At 39.0% G+C, this 21,911-nt stretch overlaps 1 protein-coding gene across 1 annotated transcript; it reads left to right on the top strand.

Annotated features, from left to right (window-relative positions):
- The first annotated feature begins 22 nt into the window (after positions 1 to 22).
- Positions 23 to 10,212, top strand: EAF1 (ELL associated factor 1). Its single transcript, XM_063303966.1, has 6 exons — positions 23 to 173; positions 3,507 to 3,601; positions 4,896 to 5,032; positions 6,629 to 6,798; positions 7,281 to 7,499; positions 9,029 to 10,212. Exons 1-6 carry the CDS (start codon positions 71 to 73, stop codon positions 9,073 to 9,075), a joined length of 771 nt encoding a protein of 256 aa, XP_063160036.1. The 5' UTR covers positions 23 to 70; the 3' UTR covers positions 9,076 to 10,212.
- Positions 10,213 to 21,911: the final 11,699 nt, after the last annotated feature.

Raw genomic sequence — 21,911 nt, 5'->3', positions numbered from 1 at the left:
CCGGAAGAGAAGGCGGGGGGCGGGGCGGCTGCGGGTGTTCTTGTTGTTCTCGGCGGGCGCCGTGGTAGCCATGAACGGCGCGGCAAACCCGCTGCTGGACAAGGACGAGCATCCGCTGCAGCTGGGCGAAAGCTTCGAGCGGCACCCCAAAGCCTCCTTCCACACCATTCGCTGTGAGTGCCCGGCTGAGGCGGCGCTTATGGGCCAGCCCGGCGACCCCAAAGCACCGGCTCGGTTAAGCTGGCCTGGCCTCGTCTCAAAAGGGGGCCCTACCCGCGCTAACCCCATGCCCGCCTAGCCGAAAATAGGCTCCACTGAGTTCAGTGTGACTTACTCCCAGGTAAGGGGGTAGAGCAGCCTTCCCCAGCCTGGTCCGCTCTTTAGGTTTGGATTAGAACCTCCATCATCCCCAGCCAAGCGGTAGTCGCAGTGCTGGGGTCCAGTACCATTGGAGAGCACTATGTTGGGGAAGGTCAATGTATAGGCATACGTACACTTCTGTGGGAGTAAGCCCAATTGAACTTGCTTTCTGATATATGGTTCATTTGCCCTATCATCTAGGCTAGAGAATGGTTTATTGGCTAATCTCCACAAAAAATCTTAATAGGGTTGGACAGTTTGTGGTTCCCTGCATTGTGGGAACTGAGCCAATTGTGTTCTTATCTTGTGGGAATGAGGCCACTGTCTTAAATCATAATATGGTTGATTTGGGCAAAGCATACTTATTTACAAAAAAAAAATCCATTCAAAACATTCTTGGCAAATACATGATGTGAATACAGCAGCGGCTTTTATTCACCCAGGTTTAGTGTGTTGTATGAATCTAGCTGATGTGGTTAGTTGACAGTTTAGTGTTATGCAGTTAGGTTAATTCAATTAACTATGGTTGTTAGTTATGGATTAGCATTTAGGCAAATCTAGCCCTAGTTTATCCTTACTGGCCCATTTGGTAAAGAGTGTCACTTCTGGACATTTAGCTGGTTAAGTTTTTGCTCACAAAGAAGTGATGAGGAAAAATTCATTTGCTCAGTTTCCCGGCAGAACAGGAATTAGGTCTTAAGCAATTTTCAGTTTCATTTTCCAATCCCTCACCAATCAATTTGAAGTTTAGGATGAGGAAGCTGCTGAGTTAAAAAGGTGAAAACTAGCAGGGAATACCATGAGCCAATCAGTCCTCCCCACAGATGACCAATAGAAGAGATCCAAAAAGTGAGCCTCCTACTATGTCCCACCTCCTGAATTGCCAAAACTTCTATAGCCACAAGAATCCTTTCAACTGCCATTCCATGCATAAAGGAAAAAAAATATTGCTAATCCTCTCTCACCAACTTCTGTGGTTTAATTACGTGTTGGTACATATAGCCATTTGCATTAAAGAAATGTTCTTATGGAGCAAAGCCACCCTGCGGTTAAGGCTCAATTTCTTCTATTTCTGTTAAAAGCTAGCATAGAGTCATTTTTGCAACCATACATTTTTTACAGTAGCTCTAACCATGGTTGTACTGACAACAAAGGTCCGCATAGTTAAAGCAATGGTGTTCTCCGTAGTAACATATGGCTGCGAGAGCTGGACCATAAGGAAGGCTGAGAGAAGGAAGATAGATGCTTTGGAACTGTGGTGTTGGAGGAAAATTCTGAGAGTGCCTTGGACTGCAAGAAGATCAAACCAGTCCATCCTCCAGGAAATAAAGCCAGACTGCTCACTTGAAGGAACGATATTAAAGGCAAAACTGAAATACTTTGGCCACATAATGAGAAGACAGGACACCCTGGAGAAGATGCTGATGCTAGGGAGAGTGGAGGGCAAAAGGAAGAGGGGCCGACCAAGGGCAAGGTGGATGGATGATATTCTAGAGGTGACGGACTCGTCCCTGGGGGAGCTGGGGGTGTTGACGACCGACAACTCTGGCGTGGGCTGGTCCATGAAGTCACGAAGAGTCGGAAGCGACTAAACGAATAAACAACAAACAACCATGGTGGTAGATTGCAATGTAGAGCTTCCAGGCAGTGATGGGTAGGGGTCTTGCTTGAGGCCAGAGGCTGAGTGAGCTAAAAATCCCATGAAGGCTGCTTATAGAAATTTCATGGAGATTTTGAAACTGACTAGGAAGAAAGCATTAGCAAACCATTTCCATAATCCTGCTTAAAAAGCCTGCATGGTAGTAAATTTAATTCCAGAGGGTCTTTACTTTGCTTCTGTTCCTTCTCTAGCATACACTGAGCAAGGGTTTGCTTGCACCCAGAAAAATGAAGTAAAAGCAAAACCAGTTAAAAAAAAAAAGCTGCCCACAAGCTCCAGTATGGCAAAAAAAGAGAAAAAAACCCTCTAACTCAGCTCTTCCGTACCCCCATGTATGCTGTCTTGAGCTCCCAGAGAAAAGGCAAAATAGAAATGCAGTTAAGAATTATAAATACTTTTAACAGCACAGGAGTATGGCTAATTAAAAAGTTGGCTCCTCTATTCCTAAGGGTGGATGTGCTCACAGAAATGGCTAGTCTTAGGCTGCTTCTCTGAAATCCAAGATGCAGAAGTTAGCAGGTAACACTGTTTATGTTGTACAGTTGAATGTACAGTAATTGCTACTAATCAAATTGTTACAGGGACCAATTTAAGAAGTTGGCAATCTCTCTTGTATTTTATTCTATGGCAGATTCCATTTGGGCATATTATTTTTCTGCATCCTTGATGTAAAAACCTAACGGCCTTCATCTGCTTGTTTGACATTGTTTGATTAATGTCCATTTGGAGCACCAGAAAAGAATTGTGCCTTTGGTAGCTGCTGCCAATGCAAAATGTGCATCCAGAGTTGCCAGTCTTTTTTACCCTTGGCTGCTAATAGTAGACTGCATATATTAGGGAGTGATGATTCTTATTCTACAGTGTTGATTGTATTAGATCAAACTACTATTAAGAGAACAGGAATAGGCCAGGCCTACATTGGTAATCACCCTTGGAGTTGTTGAAGAGACAAGGACTATAATAAAACCCTTTTGTTTCATAGGTAGAATCAGTCTTTAGCACATTCTTAACAACTTTCTGTGCTCCCAAATAAGGTAGGGAGTGTCTAGTAGAAATAATTTTCAGAGAAACGGTGGAACTGTTGGCCGCTTATTTGTAAGGTTGCCACTTTCTTTTAAAGAAAAACTAACCTTATAGATGGAACTTAAAAAAAATGGTGGGCCAAAGAAATCAAAAGGCTTTTGATTTTTATTTCTTTAATAGTAAACAATAGCTTTAAAAAATGAAGTAGGCTATATCATCTGCCAAAGAGTGCTACTGCTTAGCTTTCTTTGGCAACAAAGAAAGATCTAAGAAAATTATTGATGTGGAACTCCATTTAATTCTTACCTATACATCCACTCTAGTAAGTTGCCCTCCAAAATTATTTAAATGCCAATTAAAAGAATAAAATAACATTAAAGTGGGAGTAAGATAGGTTCTAAGTGGATACTAATTAAACATCCTTTAAAATCTGATGTATAATGCTAGTTATTGTCTCTTCTAGATGATTTTAAACCAGCATCTATAGATACATCTTGTGAGGGGGAGCTTCAAGTTGGTAAAGGAGATGAAGTCACAATTACATTACCACATATTCCTGTAAGTTTACCATTTCTTACATTGCAGAATTCTCTTCTATTTCAAGCTTATGAGCTTTGCTCTGAACTTTTCATATGTAGCCAAGGAGAACATGATACACTTCATAAAAACAATTAAGAACTAAGGCTTGTTTAAGAGGAGATCACAATTTTTTGACAACAGTGTGTGGAGTATGCTGTGCTTACTTTCAGAATGATTCAGAAGAAAAGCTTTGGTCTGAGTACAAACATAGCATTTTACTGTTCATTAAAATATGCACATCAGATTTCCAGGCAACCTTGTAGAAAGATGCTGCTGCTTTAGTGAATCAAATCATTAACATAATGGGTCTTTACAGCACTGTCTTTTTTCAGGCTTGTGTGGAACCTGTATAAAGATGTGCCTGTTTTGATGAGCATGTGTGCTTATGTGGTCTGTAGCACTTTGAAGACTCATATTTCAGAGCATGCACAGCTGTGATAACCAGCCTGATGCAAGTTTGTCTGTATCTTTCTCTCTATGGCAATTCTTTCTATATAGATATTAGATTTAAAACATTGGACTGCTACTTTCATTGCCTGATATTACTTTGGCTCTATATAAACTCCAAATGTGCTCGAAACTCAGTTCGAGGAACCATAAAGTAATATTTCCAAATTCTCTAGAACTGTATTAAATTTTGTAAGACGTATTTACACATACTGATATTGGATATAAATAATATCGACGATATGTTTGTTCCAAATATTTAGGCATAACTAAACTTTCTGTTTGATTTCTTTATGAACTCTGAGGTATTCCAAACTATAAAATAAGAAGATACTTTATTGCATCAGCTATCTGCACAAAGGAGAATATTTAATATGAAGTATTTATATTAGCAAAGTTAGGCATACTAATCTGTTGTAGCAAAAACATGTCTACTGGTTTATGAGCATTGTCATTTCTGATATCAGATGTTTCTTCCTTCTTTTACACGAATAATAGCATATTTGTCCTATATAGAATGTAGTAGGCATGGTATGCAAACAATATTTATTGGAAAATGAGCAAGTGAATAAATCTTTTTTTTTTGTAAATATCAGGTTCTATACCTGTAATAATTTTGCCAGAGTAAATATGGTGATTTCTTCCTTGCATCCATAAATATAACAATGACCATCATAGAACTGAAAATGTTAAGACCTATTAAAGTATAATCTGCTGGGTTGGATTTGAGACATTGAATATGATATTTATTACATCTGATTTTCTTGGCCTGAGCATAAGTATTTGTTTAGATTTAAATATATTCTTTATTTTCCTTGGACATCAGGGTTCTACACCTCCAATGACTGTATTCAAAGGAAACAAAAGGCCTTACCAAAAAGACTGTGTGCTTATTATCAACCATGATACTGGGGAATATGTGCTTGAAAAGCTAAGCAGCAGCATTCAAGTTAAAAAGACAAGGTAAAATAGACACAAACATCTGAAGCCAATATGAACTAGCACATAGTATAATTCCTTCTGGAATAAACTATTTTTTCTATCACATGCTTTTATCTTGCCAGATAAAATAATGATTATAAACAATAATAAACATTAAATATTAGAATGATAGGAATAAGACTAGACTAGTACTGAGTCTAGAAAAGGGTTTTTCAACCAGGGTTCTGCGAGAGGTCACTAGGGGTTCCCTGGGAAATCACAATTTATTTTTAAAATTATTTCAAATTTGGGCAACTTCACATTAAAGAGGTAAGTTTCATTCTTTATTTTCAATTTAAGAACACTGTTAATGCATATATACAGGCCTACACATGAAACAAATATAATAATTTTGTAACTTCTGGCCTATATTTGAGCCTGAATGTGCAGGGGTTCCCTGAGGCCTGAAAAATATTTCCAAGGTTCCTCCAGGGTCAAAAGATTGAGAAAGGCTGGTCTAGAACCTCCACTCTTAAGTGATATGGCTATTCTAAGCCTATCCGATATGCTTTCCCTCAGTATTAGAACTTGAAGCATCACTGATCTTATCAATCATTGGTAAGATTACCAGAGGGATGAAAATTGAAAATTATTTTCAACTTGTAAAAATTAATCCTTGGGAAAGTTTAAGTAAAGGTAAAGGTTTCCCTTGACATTAAGTCCAGTCGTGTCCGATTCTAGGGGGCGGTGCTCATCTCCGTCTCAAAGCCGAAGAGCCGGCGTTTGTCCGTAGACACTTCCGTGGTCATGTGGCTGGCATGACTAAACGGAACGCCGTTACCTGCCCGCCGAAGCAGTACCTATTAATCTACTCCCATTGGCATGTTTTCGAACTGCTAGGTTGGCAGGAGCTGGGACTGGCAACGGGAGCTCACCCCGTCACGTGGATTCGAACCGCCGACCTTCCAATCGGCAAGCTCAGCTGCTCAGCGGTTTAACCCACAGCGCACCTGCGTCCCTGGGAAAGTTTAGCTGGTGCTTAATTTTCATTCTCCAATTGAAAGAATTGGAAATTTAGCAATTCCATAAATGGTATATTAGTATTACTTATTTACAGAATTCTGATTTCAGATTTGGTAAGATCAGGGAAAATGAGAGAATAGAAATTAGACACTGTACCAATCCTAATTTCCTCAACTACGCAAGAAGGATTAGAATTGGAAGAGCACCTCTCCATGGCCAGAAAGTAAAAGCAATATGAAGGGACAGACATTTGCATGAGAGGACCCAATTACACCTAAAGAAATCTCCACAGACATAAATTCACCACCACTAGTATTTTAATTGTAATTGGCAGAGTAGCCAACAAAATTGACAGTTTTGGAGCAGGCAGGAGTTGGGCAGGGACAACCTTCCTGGATATACTAGATATAAAGGTTCTTTGTCTGAAAGGGAGGGCCCAGGATTAGACTGGAGTTGGCATTGATGAGTTCCCTGCCACTGAAAGCAGTGGGAGGGTTGTTGTTTTTTTCTTAAAATAATTAAGCAATTTGGCTGAAAATACAATGAGGTATGATAAGCTATGGAATCAGCAGATTACAGATTGTGTTTGTTGTCTGTTTTTAATTTTCCTCTCAGAGCTGAAGGCAGCAGTAAAATCCAAGCCCGGATAGAACAGCAGTCTGCTCGGGCTGCACAATCTTCTTCCACCCAGTTCAGAACTCCAACAAAGCCTGCAGCTGGACCTAAAACTTCCCCACTGAAAGACAATCCTTCCCCAGAGCCTCAACTGGATGATATTAAGAGAGGTAGAAAACTCATTATAGCCTACCTACTGTCTGAGATGGGAGGAAAATCCATCACTTCCCCCTGCAAGCTTCCTTCAAAATACTTTTCCAGTAGCAAGAGCACAGCTTATAACCATCACCAGCCAGCCCTTCACAATTATATTAGTTTTTCACTATAAAAGTGAGAACATGGCTAAAAGCAAATCTAATTTAATTTAATTTAATTTAATTAAGACTGTTACATCTTTTAAAACCATGGGCTGTCTGGGGTATGCTAAATAATTGAGAGCCAGTGGGGCATTGTAGTTAAGTTAAAATCAGAATCTCAGCCCTAGGAGCTCACTGAGTGACTTTGAGCCAGTTACTCTCAGCAAAACCAGCCACACAGAGAACCAGAGTTGCAGGGACAAGTGCTGTGTTGATGACCTTGGGTTTCTTGAGAAAAAGCAGCTTATACTTTTTAATGAATAGATAAATAATTGACCCTCCTGTTTTTACTCTAGAGCTAAGGGCTGAGGTTGAGATTATTGAGCAGATGAGTAGCAGTAGCGGCAGCAGTTCATCTGATTCCGAGAGTTCCTCTGGGAGTGATGATGAAACCTCCAGCAGTGATGGTGGGGAAGCTGCACATCCCTCCCCTTCTCAGCAGTGTAACAACAGGAACGTGGTTGCCAATGGTACTGGCAGGGCACAAGGCAACAATCAGCTCATGAATACTCTCAGTAAGTTTCTTCTCTTCGCTAAGTACCTGTCATACAACTTAAGTGCAGGCTGGGAATTGTGAGAACTATAGACCAAGATATCATGAGGATATCAGGTCAAGGAAGACTGCTCCAAGGACAGGCTGTCCTCATTATTCCTACCAAAACTGGAATAACAAGGTTTTTCATCTATGGGAATTGAGGGTTAAGTGCCAGCGCCTGTGGTTGACCTACTCCTCCCTGAGGTGTTGTCTGTGTAGCGACCGGTATTCGCTCCTCTTTCAGGCCCAATTGAAATGCATCTCATTGGATCAGCTCAGTCACAACAGTCCCTTGGGGCAACTGGCCTCCCACTTACTGTGGGAATAGTCTGCAAGCAGCACTAGCATTCAGAAGCCCCACAAGATGCTGATGCTGCCTGCAGGTTGCTTCCGTTAATTTCTGTCATGCTGCTGGATATTAGCGCTTCCCACACACCACTTGCGGAAATCAGAGTAAGTCACAAATTATACATGGACAGGATGAGCATCCGATGGCACATTTAAGAGGCTGTTCCACAGAGATCCTGAAAAAGCTGCGGGTGGTGGAAAAGCCAGCATCAGCCACATGGTGCAAGAAGAGCAACTTCCATCATCAGCCAGGGAAGTCATTTGAAAGGAGATAAATGCCAGGCTGCCACAAGGAAACTATTTCGAGCCTCACAATCAGGTTGCAACTGTGAGGAGGAGGAAGTAGTATAGGCACCTTACATAGATGACATAATCTTTACAAAAATATATTTTACACATGCACAAAAGCCTGCCTGCTATTTTGCCATATGTAAAGTAACATGTAAAAACTTTTGCATCTTTTTGCACATAGGAAATGTTTACATGTATACCAAGGCTTAGTTCCTATCATCGATTGTGGATATGAGATCGCAGATAACAAGGGGCACAGTTCAACCCCGAGCTATATATATATTCTATTGGAAACACTTGTTTTCCTTTTCCCAGGACATGCTTCATTTTTTCACTTTATGCACTTAAATTTTTACGTCATAGTTCTTTCTATAGATAGCACTGACTTGCATCATTCACCGTGGCCTCACAACTTAGGGCAGCTGTTGTTGGTCCAGTATAAGACTGATCCAGGTTTAGTCTAAAGAAACTGATGCCAGCAGTGCATGCAGTTGCTTCAGTTCATGTTTGCTCAAAGTCCCGTTACTGGATCAAGTCTGTGATGGAGCAAATAAAAAAACTAAACCCTAGTTGAACACAAAACTATTAAAGAAGAAAGAGCTATGAGCTCCTGCTTTGCACAGGAGATCATCGCAACACTTGGGCTTCTAATGGATCATGCCAAAGAACGCTGGGTAACAGAGGAATAATAGAACTGCAGTCTTAAATATACATACCAGAAACTAATCCACTTGGAGTAAACGCTTTAATGGTCTTACAGAATTGCTACCTATTTTTGTTCTCAGTGTCTTTGATATCTAACATTTCACAATTCATGGATGTAGAACTTAATTGGGAATTAAGATAATTTTCTCTCTTTTTTAACAACAGGAAATGACTTGCAGTTGAGTGAATCTGGGAGTGACAGCGATGATTAAAATAGGCTTTCTGCATTGGTTTCCTGTTGCAAATATGTAAAGATGCAGATTTAATGAGGAGTAAAGCAAAAGTAGAAGCTGACTTACTGGAACCTGGCTATATAAATAGAATTGTTAACATTATGTGACCTGAAGGGGGACAACAAATGTTCCTGGAGCAAAGCTATCCTTTGTTTATTCTACGTATAAATTATGTCTGTCATAGTACATTCTTTTAATTTTTTCAGTAGGTGTGAAAATGTTAATCTGAAACAGAGATCTATTTTCTAACATCTGACATACCAAAACCCAGTGTTTCTCAACCTTGGCTGCTTTTAGATGCGTGGACTTCAACTCCCAGAATTCTCCAGCCAGCCAGTCTGGGGAATTCTGGGACTTGGAGTCCACCCATCTGAAAGCTGCCAAGGTTGAGAAACACTGCCATAACCTGTAAAAGATGATAATCTTGATGTCCTTTAATATGATTCTTGCTTTTAAAAAAGTTCTAGTCCCTTGAAAATTTAAAGCAAAAGTTTATCTAAGGTAGACGTTGACCACTTTTACCATTTAAAAAGAAACAGAATTTGACATTCAATGAGGCATCAGAATAAGAATGATTGCACCTAGATTTCTTAAGCTTAAGGCAGAATTAAGATCGACGCACACCTGGATATTTGTGGTGAATAAAAATTGCCTTGTGGCAAGGACAGTTTTGTCATCTAGAAGAAAACTATCTCACCCCTATTTTTTTTTTTCAGGCTCTCCTGAAAATATTTTACACTATAAAACACTAGGCAGAGGTATTTACAGTCAGGACCAGAAATATTGGAACAAGGATAACTGTTTTGGCATTTGGCCTCTGTACACCACCACATTGAAGTTGAAAGGAAACACACCCAGATGGGAGTGAAGTCAGGACTTTCACCTGTCATTCAAGGGGTTTGACAAAGTGGGGCATTCAGCCAGTGGCATACACACACACCCATCGTTGGTGGCTCATAAGTAATGGAACAAACCAACATCATTACAATCCTAAGGATCGCCTTTAATACCTGGATAAAAATCCTTTGCAGTCAATGACTGCCTGAAGTCTGGAACCCATGGACATGACCAAATGCTGAGTTTCCTCCCTCGAGATGCTTTGCCAGGCCTTTACTGTAGCTGTCTTCAGCTGCTGCCTATTTGTGGGTCTTTCTGCCTTCAGTCTTGTCCTCAGTAAGTGAAAAGCATGCTCTATTGGGTTGAGATCAGGTGACTGACTTGGCCATTGAAGAACATCCCACTTCTTTGCCTTGAGAAACTCTTGGGTAGCTTTTGCTGTATGTTTTGGGTCATTATCCATCTGCAATATGAAGCTGCATCCTATCAGTTTGGCAGCATTTGGCTGAATCTGAGCAGAAAGTATAGCCCTATACACTTCAGAATTCACCCTGCTGCTTTTATCAGTCAGGTCATCAATAAATACCAGTGACCCGGTTCCATTGGCAGCCATACATGCCCATGCCATAACACTGCCTCCACCATGTTTGACAGATGATGTGGTATGCTTTGGATCATGAGCTGTTCCTTGCCTTCTCTATACTTTTCCCATCATTCTGGTGCAAGTTAATCTTGGTTTCATCAGTCCAAAGAATCTTATTCCAGAATTCAGCAGGCTTTTTTAGGCATTTGCTGGCAAAGTCTAATCTGGCCTTTCTGTTCTTGAGCGTTACCAGTGGTTTGCACCTTGTTGTGAAGCCTCTGTATTTACATTCATAAAGCCATCTCTTGACTGTAGATGTTGCCAATGACATTCCTACCTCCTCAAGAGTGTTCTTGACCTGGCTAGATGTTGTGAAAGGGTTCCTCTTCACCATGAGCAGAATTCAGCGGTCATCCACTTCAGTTGTCTTCCGTGGTCTTCCAGGCCTTTTGCTGTTGCTTAGCTTGCCAGTTAATTCCTTCTTTTCCAGGATGTTCCAAACTGTTGTATTGGCCACTCCCAATGTTTTTGCTATCTCTCTGATGGGTTTATTTTATTTTCTCAGCCTAATGGTGGCCTTCTTCACTCGCATGGACACTTCTTTTGACCTCATGTTGAGAGTTCCAGTGAACAGCTACCAAACGCAAATGTAACACTCAGAACCATCTCCAGGCCTTTTATCTGCTTGATTGGTCATGGGGTGCCCAGGAAACAGGCCACACCTGGCCATGCAGCTGCTTTTCAGCCATTTGTTCCATTACTTATGAGCCCCCAATGATGGGGTGTGTGTATGCCACTGGCTGTTATGAATGGTTAGTGCCCCACTTTGTCAAACCCCTTGAATGACAGGTGAAAGTCCTGACTTCGCTCCCATCTGGGTGTGTTTCCTTTCAACTTCAATGTGGTGGTGTACAGAGGCCAAATGCCAAAACAGTTATCCTTGTTCCAATATTTCTGGTCCTGACTGTATGAATAGGCTGGCTAACAGAATTCCTCAAAGACTAGTTGTGAACTTAGTTGTAAGAATTTACTAGGACTTTTTTATTTTTGTAGGAAGTTCATATCATTTTTTGAGTGTGCAAATAAAAGACATAAAAATGCCATCTTATTACTTAGGCAAATATTGCAGATCTCACATTTGTATCTGCTATCTATATGTATTGAAGGAGCCAGTATTATTTCATGCTTCATGTTCCCAAGCATGAAGTGCACAATTAAGTTAACATCACAATACATGTGTGAGGTATATAACATGATAGAAATTATAATTTTAAGTTTAGCTTGTTTTCTAATATTTAGTGCATATAGCAGTGGAATGATAAGATCTGAAACTTCTGATAAGGAGGTAAGAAAAATATTGTTTCATATTGTTGCATCTTGGAACAAATGTTAGCCATGACATATCAGATTTTTGTTTCAACACTTATCAGTTTCACCTTTCAAGCTGTTTTGGTTAGAAGAGACAGCCCTTCACATATTGCTTCCTTGTAAGCCGTTTTATACATCATACAGTACATGCTGTGCACTAAATACCACCTAACCCATTTATACAATAATTTGCAATAAAAAGCAGAAAATTAATACAGAAAAGCTCTTTCGCTAATAAAATAGTCATTTCTTGAGAGAGAATTTCTATGAGTTACAAAACCCCAAATTATTTTTCTAGTGTAATTTGGTTTAAGTTGTTCTATCTAGTTATGCACCATATTTTAAAATTGTTAATGTATAAAATGTCTTTTGATCAGTCTACTTGAATGAGAGTGAGCTGGTAGTTTGCAAGCAACCCTGGTAAGAAACCTTGGGCTGTCCAGCAATCTCCTACAATTTTGGCTGCATGTTATCAAGATTGGCTTTGAGATAATGAGTAATGGAATATCTGTAAAATATGTGGTTTCATTTTCATTTTTGCTTGGTCTAATAAACAGACTAAGCAGACAAAGATTATTAACTACTGTTACTGGAATAAAAGTGCCTTGAGTTGAAACCAGTTCTAGTTTTTCTCAAAGGTTCTGCCACTTTGCACCACACAAGCAGCAGAGTGCTTCAGATGCGAGTGCAAAAGCATGGGACTCAATAGGCTGCAGAAATGACCTCATTCTTAGTGACAAATGTGAGAAACAAAAGAGTTAAGAGGCAAGCCATGCAGGGTAAATAGCTGTGTCCCTCTTGCTTCATGTAGCAACAGTAGCTATTGTCAGAGTTTGAAACTCAGTTGTAATACAAATTTTAAGAAGACTGCTTGTCTAGAGCTAACAGACAAATGGAGGGGGATGAGCATGATCATCCTTTCTGGGAGGTGAGAAAATAATCTTTTTTGCAGGGGGAGAGTGATACTTTTTAGACTTATGATCAGGGCTATGAGCCTTTCATGCCTACCCAAACTCAGAACATTGGGGGATCCTTGTTCTTCTTCTTCTTTTTTTTTTTATTGGTAAGTTGTATGCCATCAAGACTGCCAAAATTAGTTTTGATGAAATCTCAGAACAGGGTTTATTTTTTTCTTAGTGTTGCAAGGTCAAGTCCTGGGGCTCTCTAACTTTTACTAAAACGAGATAAATTGTTCTGGTTAATAAATATATAAATGGTATGGCTGTAAGGCTGCAGTCTTATGCGTACTTCCTCAAAAGTCAGTTTAATCTATTAGGGCTTTTTTAAAAAAAAAAAAAAAGACTTTATCATGGAATTTGGTTTATTTTATAGAGGTATGCAAATAGTAACCTGAAGGAAAAGAAATACTGCAACAGGTGGGGAAAGGCGGAAGTGCTTCCAAAGTGTTCATGGTCCATACCATTTGCATAGGAGCTGCTGCTTTGATTCCTAAAAGAAATTCTGTGATTCATGTGGCACAATATGTGATTTAAAAGCAGAACTATTGAGACAGCTGAAGTGTTCAACTGTTCAAGTATTAAAGGAATAAAAATAGGAGTGAAATGGAATTTAAGATGTATAATACATTATTTTTGATGCAATGTTGCCTCAGATGTATCTGTATCATCAGTCTACACATGTATGTTTATATTTCTGTAAATTAGATTATATTATTTGTAACATTTTATAGTTTTTTCTTTTAAAAGTTTTATTTAAATAAAAAAATAAGCTTCAGCAGCACAAACACTGTAACAGAGGTTTCTCTCAGAACTCATCTGGCCTGTTTTGAACTTAGTACACCTTATACTGTTTTACACAATTCAATTACACACACACACACACACAGAGTACTACAGCCACTGTTTTGGATACCTTATCCATATTAAAGGATTGTTAGTCAGTAGCCTTATTTACACATAAATGCACAACCTCACATATAAACATGCTCCCGACAAACTCAGAAATGCAAGGATCATTACAGAATTGTGTGCACATGATAGATTTTACAATATAGTTATACTGTCCTTTGATCAAGTTGGCATGACTAACTAACAACATTTTACATAAATCTCAGAAATCAGCTGTAATTAGCATACTTACTCTTCGTACTAGACTGGCAAACTTTTCCTAATAATAGATGGTACATCCCTGCTGAACATTCTTCCCACATTTTTTTCCTATAGTCCTAAGCTTGCATGCTGCTGGCCCCACCTACTAGCCTTGTCTAGTAGCCCCATAGCCTTTCTAGACAGTGCCTCTAAATGGGATACAAGATGGAAATTACTAAATATGTGGGAATATTCCACTGTACTTATTTTAATTATTTTCATTAAACCAGTTTTCATTTTTATCTTGACTCCATCCATTTTGGTCGTCTTACCTGATATGCCACTCAAAGGCCCAGCATGCTCCTCAGCCTAAAAGAATTTCTGCACTCCTGCAGCATAGGAATGGAGAGAGAGGGATTGGGAGGTTGGTTTGTTTGTCAAATTTCTCTGCCGCCCATCTTGTATGCAACGACTCTAAATTGTGTGCACTAGAGGTTCCTATCCATTTTAATGGTTTGGGTAGGTCATGAAAGTCACAATATATAAACTTGCAATTAATGTGACACAAACATTTGGTTCACAAAACGCATGTGCGCACACATCCATCTAGCTGGCTTAGTGTGCTGTGTGAACCTAGCCCACTGTAGCTGATATATTGTGAAACAAACCAGGTTTTAGTGCAACGCAGGAATCCAGTTGTAAGTTGAAAAAGGTTCCTGATTTATCAAAGATATTTCAAAGCTTGCCTCTTGTTTCTTTTTTGCCCACCTTTGTTGATAAAATCTGTCCAGAAAGGTTTTGCCCTCTGCTAACATAATCAATTGGTGCAATATCCTTGGGATTATGATGTGGCTACGTACTGTAAATTCACAGAGGTAACCATCAACCATCGATCCATAACCCTAAACCCATTTGACAGGGAAAAAAATGCAAGTCATCTGAAATAACTGGATATAATCAATTGGTGCGTGAAACTCACTGGTGGGCAAAAACTTTTTGGCAGGCAAAAAAGGAACAAGAGCTGAAAACTCAGTGGCTCTGATCACACAACACACTGGCTTGTAATGCTTGTACGAACCATAAAAATTGACTCAATGGTAGTTTTAGCTTCAAACTATTGTCTTCCAGTTAACTGTCATACAAGCAATGTTGAGAGAATTAATGAAGCATTAATTAATTAACTAATTTTAATTAATTTTTTATTAATTAAAAAGCCTCACCTGGGGTGGGAAGGGGAGTTCTTCCTGGGGGTAGCTGGTGCCTTAGATGGGCTTACTTGGGAGTAAGGTAAATAACACCATTTTCAAACACCTCTATCAATGGGGCTTACTCCCAGGTAAGAGTGGATAGGATTGCAACCTCAGTCTCTTTAGGCTAAGATGTTCTGAAAATTGTGTTCAGTCAACTCAGTCTCTTTAGGCTAAGATGTTCTGAAAATTGTGTTTGTTTAAATTTTCACTGAAGGCTGCAAGCACTCATTTGTCCATCTCTCTCCAACTCTTCTCACATTGTCTACGATTGGATCCAAAAATTTCAAACTTGGATTCATCACTCCATAATACTCTTTTGCACTGATCCTCATTCCAATCTTTGTGAGCTTTAGCATATCTTAGCCTTTTCACCCCGTTCCCCTTCCGCAAAAGTATGTATGTATGTGTATATATATATATATACACACACACATACATACACACAGTATTTGATTTTTTTTTCTGTTTTTGAATACTGCATACAAATTTCCTGTTTTTTCTGGTTGTATTCTAATAAAGAGACTGAGGCTGCAATCCTATCTACACTTACTGGGAGTAAGCCCCATTGACAGAGGTGTTTGAAAATGGTGTTATTTACCTTACTCAGAGATAAGCCCATTGTATTCAGCAGGAAGTAGGTGTAATCCTATCCTACTCACCCGAAACAAACATCTTTACCTTGAGTATAATGGGACTTACTTCTGAATAGACATGCATAGGATTGGGCTCTGAGAAATAATTATATATGGTCATTATACCATTGCTAAAACAACAAATTTAATGGTGGCCTAAGACTTTTGCACAGTACTGTGTGTGTGTGTGCGTGTGTGTACACACACATCACCTCTGCTTCTGAAACAGAGAAGCCCCACAAAATGAGGCTTCACTCTGTTCCTCCTCCCCTATTGTGTCCTCGTATCTATTAGAAAAGTGGTAGAAAGGGGTGGAGATGAATAAGCACCCACCCACTCACCCAATTTTATCCACAACCTCACTAATTCTGATTGGCCCACTGTGAATTGTCCATTTATTTATTTATTCTCATTCATGGGGAGGAGGGGCAGGGCACATCACTTCCCAGCTTCTGAATCTCACTTCATCACCAGCAATGGAGCAGCATCTTTCAGTGTACCTGAAGCATTAATCAGTGCTCTCTACCTCCCATCATTTGGCCCTGAAACAACCACCTAATGAAAAGATCTGCTTGCTCAACCATAAATGTAGTTTCCCTAAAAATCAGTGACCCAGTGGGCTACAAATCACACCTGTATGGAATGGAATCAGTGGGCTACAAATAACAGCTGTATCTGAAAAATTGAGCATTGGGGTTCATCTGCATCTCAAGAAGGGGAAATGGCTTTTATTCTTAAAATAAGTGCTAAAAAGAGAAATAAATTAATGTGCATATTTTAAAAACAATTAATGCATTACTAATCTTGAGACTCCATGCAATCAACACATTTAGAGCTATTATGAAAATGTAGTAGAGGAAAAATAACCTGAGAAATAATTATAGCCTTTAGATAATCTGCATGTCTATGAGAGTGATGGGAAATTAAGTTTTATGCAAATGAACTTTTTCTCAGTTACTAAAACTGTAACAAAATCACTTGTGCCTGTGCAATTTCACCATAGTTTGTGGTACTGATATTATAGATTCTCTGTAAGGTATGCATACCTATGTCAGAGCAAATCCCACTCAACATAATTTACAGGACAAGGTTGCTAACAGTCAATGGTTATTTAAAATGGGGCATGCGTACACTTACAAAGAATCAAATTTTCCTGCTGAACTCAAATGATATATGAGGAGAATGGGGATCACACTGCAGTTAGCTGGGATTGAATCTAGATCTGTGAAGTATCTTATACTTTATAGAAGCAAATCTATTACTCAAACATCCAATGGTGGTGATGCTTGTGGGAAATCCAAGCTATTTTTGCACAGTGACAAGTCGTCAGCTGCAAATATTGTATTGTTCTTTTTTTTTTTAAAGTCAGTTTATCTGAGGTCTAGAAAGAGGTAGGATAATTTGAGGGAAGAGAGAAAATCATTTTATGATATTGCCATGCAGAAGCCCCACAAATAGCAAGGGAACAAGTGTGCTGTTTCAGAGTAAAACCTACTGCGGAAAGCCTTCTCTGTGTACTCTGCATATAATTGGCTTGATGCAAAGGAACTCTGAAATCAAACATAACCATTTTATTTGTAATGCATCCCCCACCCAGGAATGGTCCAACCACAGTAAAAAAAACTAAAAAAGAAAAATTAAATAGCAATTAAAATTACATAAAAACAATAAAATAATATATACCATGCAATATTTACAGTATAATAAAATTAACAATTACACAATTACTATATTTTTAATCTATCTACCATCTAACTTTATTAGGGAATATGCCCCATCACCTTCAGTGTGACTTACTAATGAGGTTAAGTTTGACTGTAGCCCAAACACTGCTACCAAACTGTGATGATCATAAATTGCATTCTCCAGATACGATCTTTGAGCAAGGCTAGGAACAGGATGCAAAGACCAGAAAGGTTGAACAAGTCATGGGTAGCACCAGAATAATTCATTGGGCAAGGGGAAAAAAATTGTCCTCAACTCACTTTTATTAAAAAAAACATTTTTGGTTCCAAGTTTGCAGGGGTTCATAGACATAATGACATTACCTTATTTTTCTCCCTTTGAAGGAGTTAGGGGAATTAAAGAGAAAATAGGTGCATAAAGGCACATCTTTTTTCACTTTTTTAATAACTCTCCTCCCAGCTGTTTTGCTACTCAAAATCAGGTGAATTGCCCCTAATTTTTTTCAATTCATCGGCTACAGCTACATGAATTCACAAGTTATGGATTATGAACCCTGGAGAAAAATATGGAAATGAAAATAAGAAAAACATTTTTAAAAATCCATTATTCAATATCTGGTTTATTCAACAAAAACAGACATTAGCAAACATAATCTAAGGCCAAAATCCTGAAGTGACAGGTAAAATATTTGGTTGCTGGCAGAACCAAATCACAACATGATTTTGGGGCTACATGAATGTGTGCATCTTTAGATTTTCAATTTACAAAACACAGTAACATTTATTACATATTTAGATTATAATATCTATATTAAAGCAGTAACGTTATTCAGAGGCAAAGAAGCCTTATTTCCCTGGGTTCAAAAAAGGCTTATAAAATGACTGCCCTCTGCATTCCTGATCTGATTTGAAAACTGATCTCTTCTGGCTAGTCTACTAATACACACACACACAGACACACACGTGTGTGTGTGTCTGTCTGTGTGTATTTCCTTAGAGCTTCTTTTAATTCTTTTTTACTGCCTAATCGGTTAATAAGGCATTACATGACTATTTAAATAAAAGCAGATTCCAATTCAGTACTGACAAGAATTGGGATTGTGCTAAGGAGTTTAGTTTGCTTCACAGTAATCTTAATTGGGATTCTTCCTTTTCTTGACCAATACTTAAGATTGGAGGAAAAAGCACAGTACAGTAGCATTTTTTTGAAAATAGCACTGTCTATTTTTGACTGCTACATTCATTTGATGTACAACTGACTGTGTGAAAGTTCTACAGACAGAGATTGAAAAATAGCTTGTCCATAGAAAGATTATAGTTAAATGGCAGCTGGTGGCTTGCAGGCAAAGCGACCTACCTTGGCATTGCTGCCAAGACCAACTGTTATCAGGACTGAGGTTCAGATGATGGTCTTATATTAAAGGAAGCCTGCAAGTTTTAAAACAGACCTTCTTTATTTTTCAGCCCATCACCATTAAACATTTGAGGCTACATTATTTTCAATTCAGGGTGTAACTTATGTGGGTGCTAAGCTGTAGAACAGTTTCTCTGGTTTTAACCAAATAGATGGTTTGTAAAACATGGTTCATGGCTTAGTGTGATTCATAACCCAAGCTAACAGTGGGTTATAGAACAAACCATGTTCAACAAACCATGGCTTAGTGTGATATGCAAATCTACCTGAAAGGATGGTTAAAATTAATGGAGACTCCCATTTGCTGCCTTGAGGAAAGATAAATAAAATTAACTAATTTTTTTGTTAATATTATTAGATGATCTATAACCTGCCTAGAATTCAAATGTTGATCTTCGGGAACTGGGTTGCTCTGGCTAGAAAATGAAGCTTGGAAAGAAGTAAGTACTAAGTCCCAGTCTAATTTACATAAGGTGTCCTCTGCCTGAGCAGCAGTCTAGCCCAAGCCCTGTTTAAAGATAAGAAAGGATAACAAGAGAGGCCTTGAACAGTTAGCATCATGACATCTGACTGAGCACAGGACACCCAGACAAACTTTATCAGCAGAGCTTATACGTAATTCTATTGATATGATAGAAATTATTTCTAAAATTTTAGCTATAGAAATCATTTACCAGAAACAAGTGTATACAGCTTGTCTGTCTGTCCTTTCTATTTTGATGTGTTTCTGGCCTCTTTGATTGAAAATTATACAGAAGTTGGTGTAGCTTATATGTAAGTTACAGCAGCTACGGCCTGTGCATTCTTGCTCGCTGTCATCAATTAACTGCCTGGAGGAACACAGAGAGGCCCCTGAAGAAGGCACCTGTTGTTTTTTACTGCATTTTTTTCAATGACAGAAGACTTCATTCCAGTATTAGAGACCCAAACTTTTTTTGACACTTTTCTAACACTTATATTGAATTTATATATGCACATCTTTCAGACAGTTCCTGCGTCATTGTTTGAGGATATCATGAGTGACCAACATATACACTAGGCTTAGAAGAATGTCTCGTGGTTTGACTGTAAGCTATTGCCCTGGATGTTTTGAAATATTCTATCACCTGGCTCAGACGATCTCTGATGTTCTCACAACTCAAAAGTTGCAATAGTGTATTGGGGAGTGCAAAAAAGAAAAGAGGGGAGCTAATAGCCAGCTATCCTGCTTTGTGGAAACTTCTAGGTTCATTTTGTCACCTGATTGCATTTTTGGTGTGCTGACAGAGGCCACTAGAGGACACTGCACAGGTTTTATTTTATAAATCCTAATAATTCATGGAATCATTGGATGCAGGACAAAATTCACAGTATGAGCTAGTACAAAGATTCTTAATCAATAGTCTGCAAGCTTCATACTGCAGAGGTAATCCACAGAAAAGTTGCAATATAATAAATATCCAACCCCCACACTTTCTTTCTGATGATGGAAAGCAAGGCCATTTTAACCTGGCTAGATTAGTAAGTAGAATAATTAGACCTTCCCACAAGGCCAATCATTTTATTAATAAATTGGTTTGATGCTGATGCTGAAGAGATAATTAGTATAAAATGTAAGTACAATATGCTTTGATTTATACACAAAGTTTACTATGGGTACTTCTTTATAACTATCATTTTCTGTCCTCATTACCATCATCTTAGCAACTCCAATTCTCAGTGAGGTGACAGGTGCTTCCTCTAGCTGATCAACAGGGGGGAGCAAAATATTGGCATGTACCATGTTCCCCATCCCTGTCCTTGCACTTAGTTCATGCTGTGTATTTTTCACAGCAGTTAAAACAATGATCAGTTGCTGTGAAGGTTGCTTCTTTGTCCCAATGAGAAAAAAAATAGCACAAAGATAGTGTGGTGTTGTGGTGGCTTAGCACATATGGAATGGGGAAGACACCAAGAGGTGTGATGAGACAGTCATTTCTTCCAATAAAAAAACAGCTAACCCCAAGCTACAACTGCAGAAGTGCACTTCCAATAATTCCTTTTGTGTTGTAGCGGAGCCAGAAATGAATCCGCTGTGCTACCCACAGGATGATGGCATGTGATTAAGCAGATGCACAGCCAATCCAGAATTGGTGCAGGTGCCCTGTGGAGGTGCCCTCAATGTTTCCAAGTATTTCTGGGAGGAGAGCAAATGCCACATCAGAAGTGCTGTAAGTGTGCTAGTGCCCTGTGTGTTCCTCAGCAATGGGGAAGAGAAGGTTTGAGAACCACTAAATTAGTAAAACTCAATCTAGGAGGTGGCCAAGTACCATGAAAACACACTGGCAGGTTTCTACACAAATTAAGATAGAAAAATTCCAAGCAAACCAATTCAAAAAGTCCCTTCAAGCATATTATGGCTCTGAACAGTCTAAAATTATTTTCTTCCTAGTAACAGTGCCCAGTTGCAGAGGGGACTGTCTCAAATGATGTTTATTCATCCATTAGTTTTTTATACTGCCGTAAACACCAAGGACTCCTGGCAGTTAATGTAATAAAAGACATAAAACATATCATAAAACACAGTAATAAATAATCACCTACAAACCATCACAATCATGTTTAGTGAAGATGGCTGAAAGGAACATGGCAGGCAGTCCTATGTGGCTCCTGATCAGCTGCAGGGGCAGACCAGCAGGGGAAGAGATTGACTAGCTAATCCTGTCCTGTTACTGGAAGTTGTAGTTTTTCACTTACCCATGTTGCCTGCCAAGTTAGTACACTGCACTTTTAATTTATTTTTCTGCCCAGAGGAACTTCGATATTTGCCCTGCTTCCACTAGAATACACTACCAAGAAAAACAAACAAATATATTCCTTGCTGGAAGATGTTATTTGCAGTGTTTTTTCACCAGGATAATCTTGGCCTGTGAGTTAGAGTTGGAATCTAATGTGGTCTTAGACAGGAATAGTTAAATGCTGTTCAAATATAGAGGGAGTGACTTCATAAAAAAGGCATAAGGCTGGACTGCACATATTT

This window comes from Candoia aspera, chromosome 4 (assembly GCF_035149785.1).
Source record: "Candoia aspera isolate rCanAsp1 chromosome 4, rCanAsp1.hap2, whole genome shotgun sequence".
Lineage (NCBI taxonomy): Eukaryota > Metazoa > Chordata > Lepidosauria > Squamata > Boidae > Candoia > Candoia aspera.
This window is presented reverse-complemented; position numbering and strand designations above follow the sequence as displayed.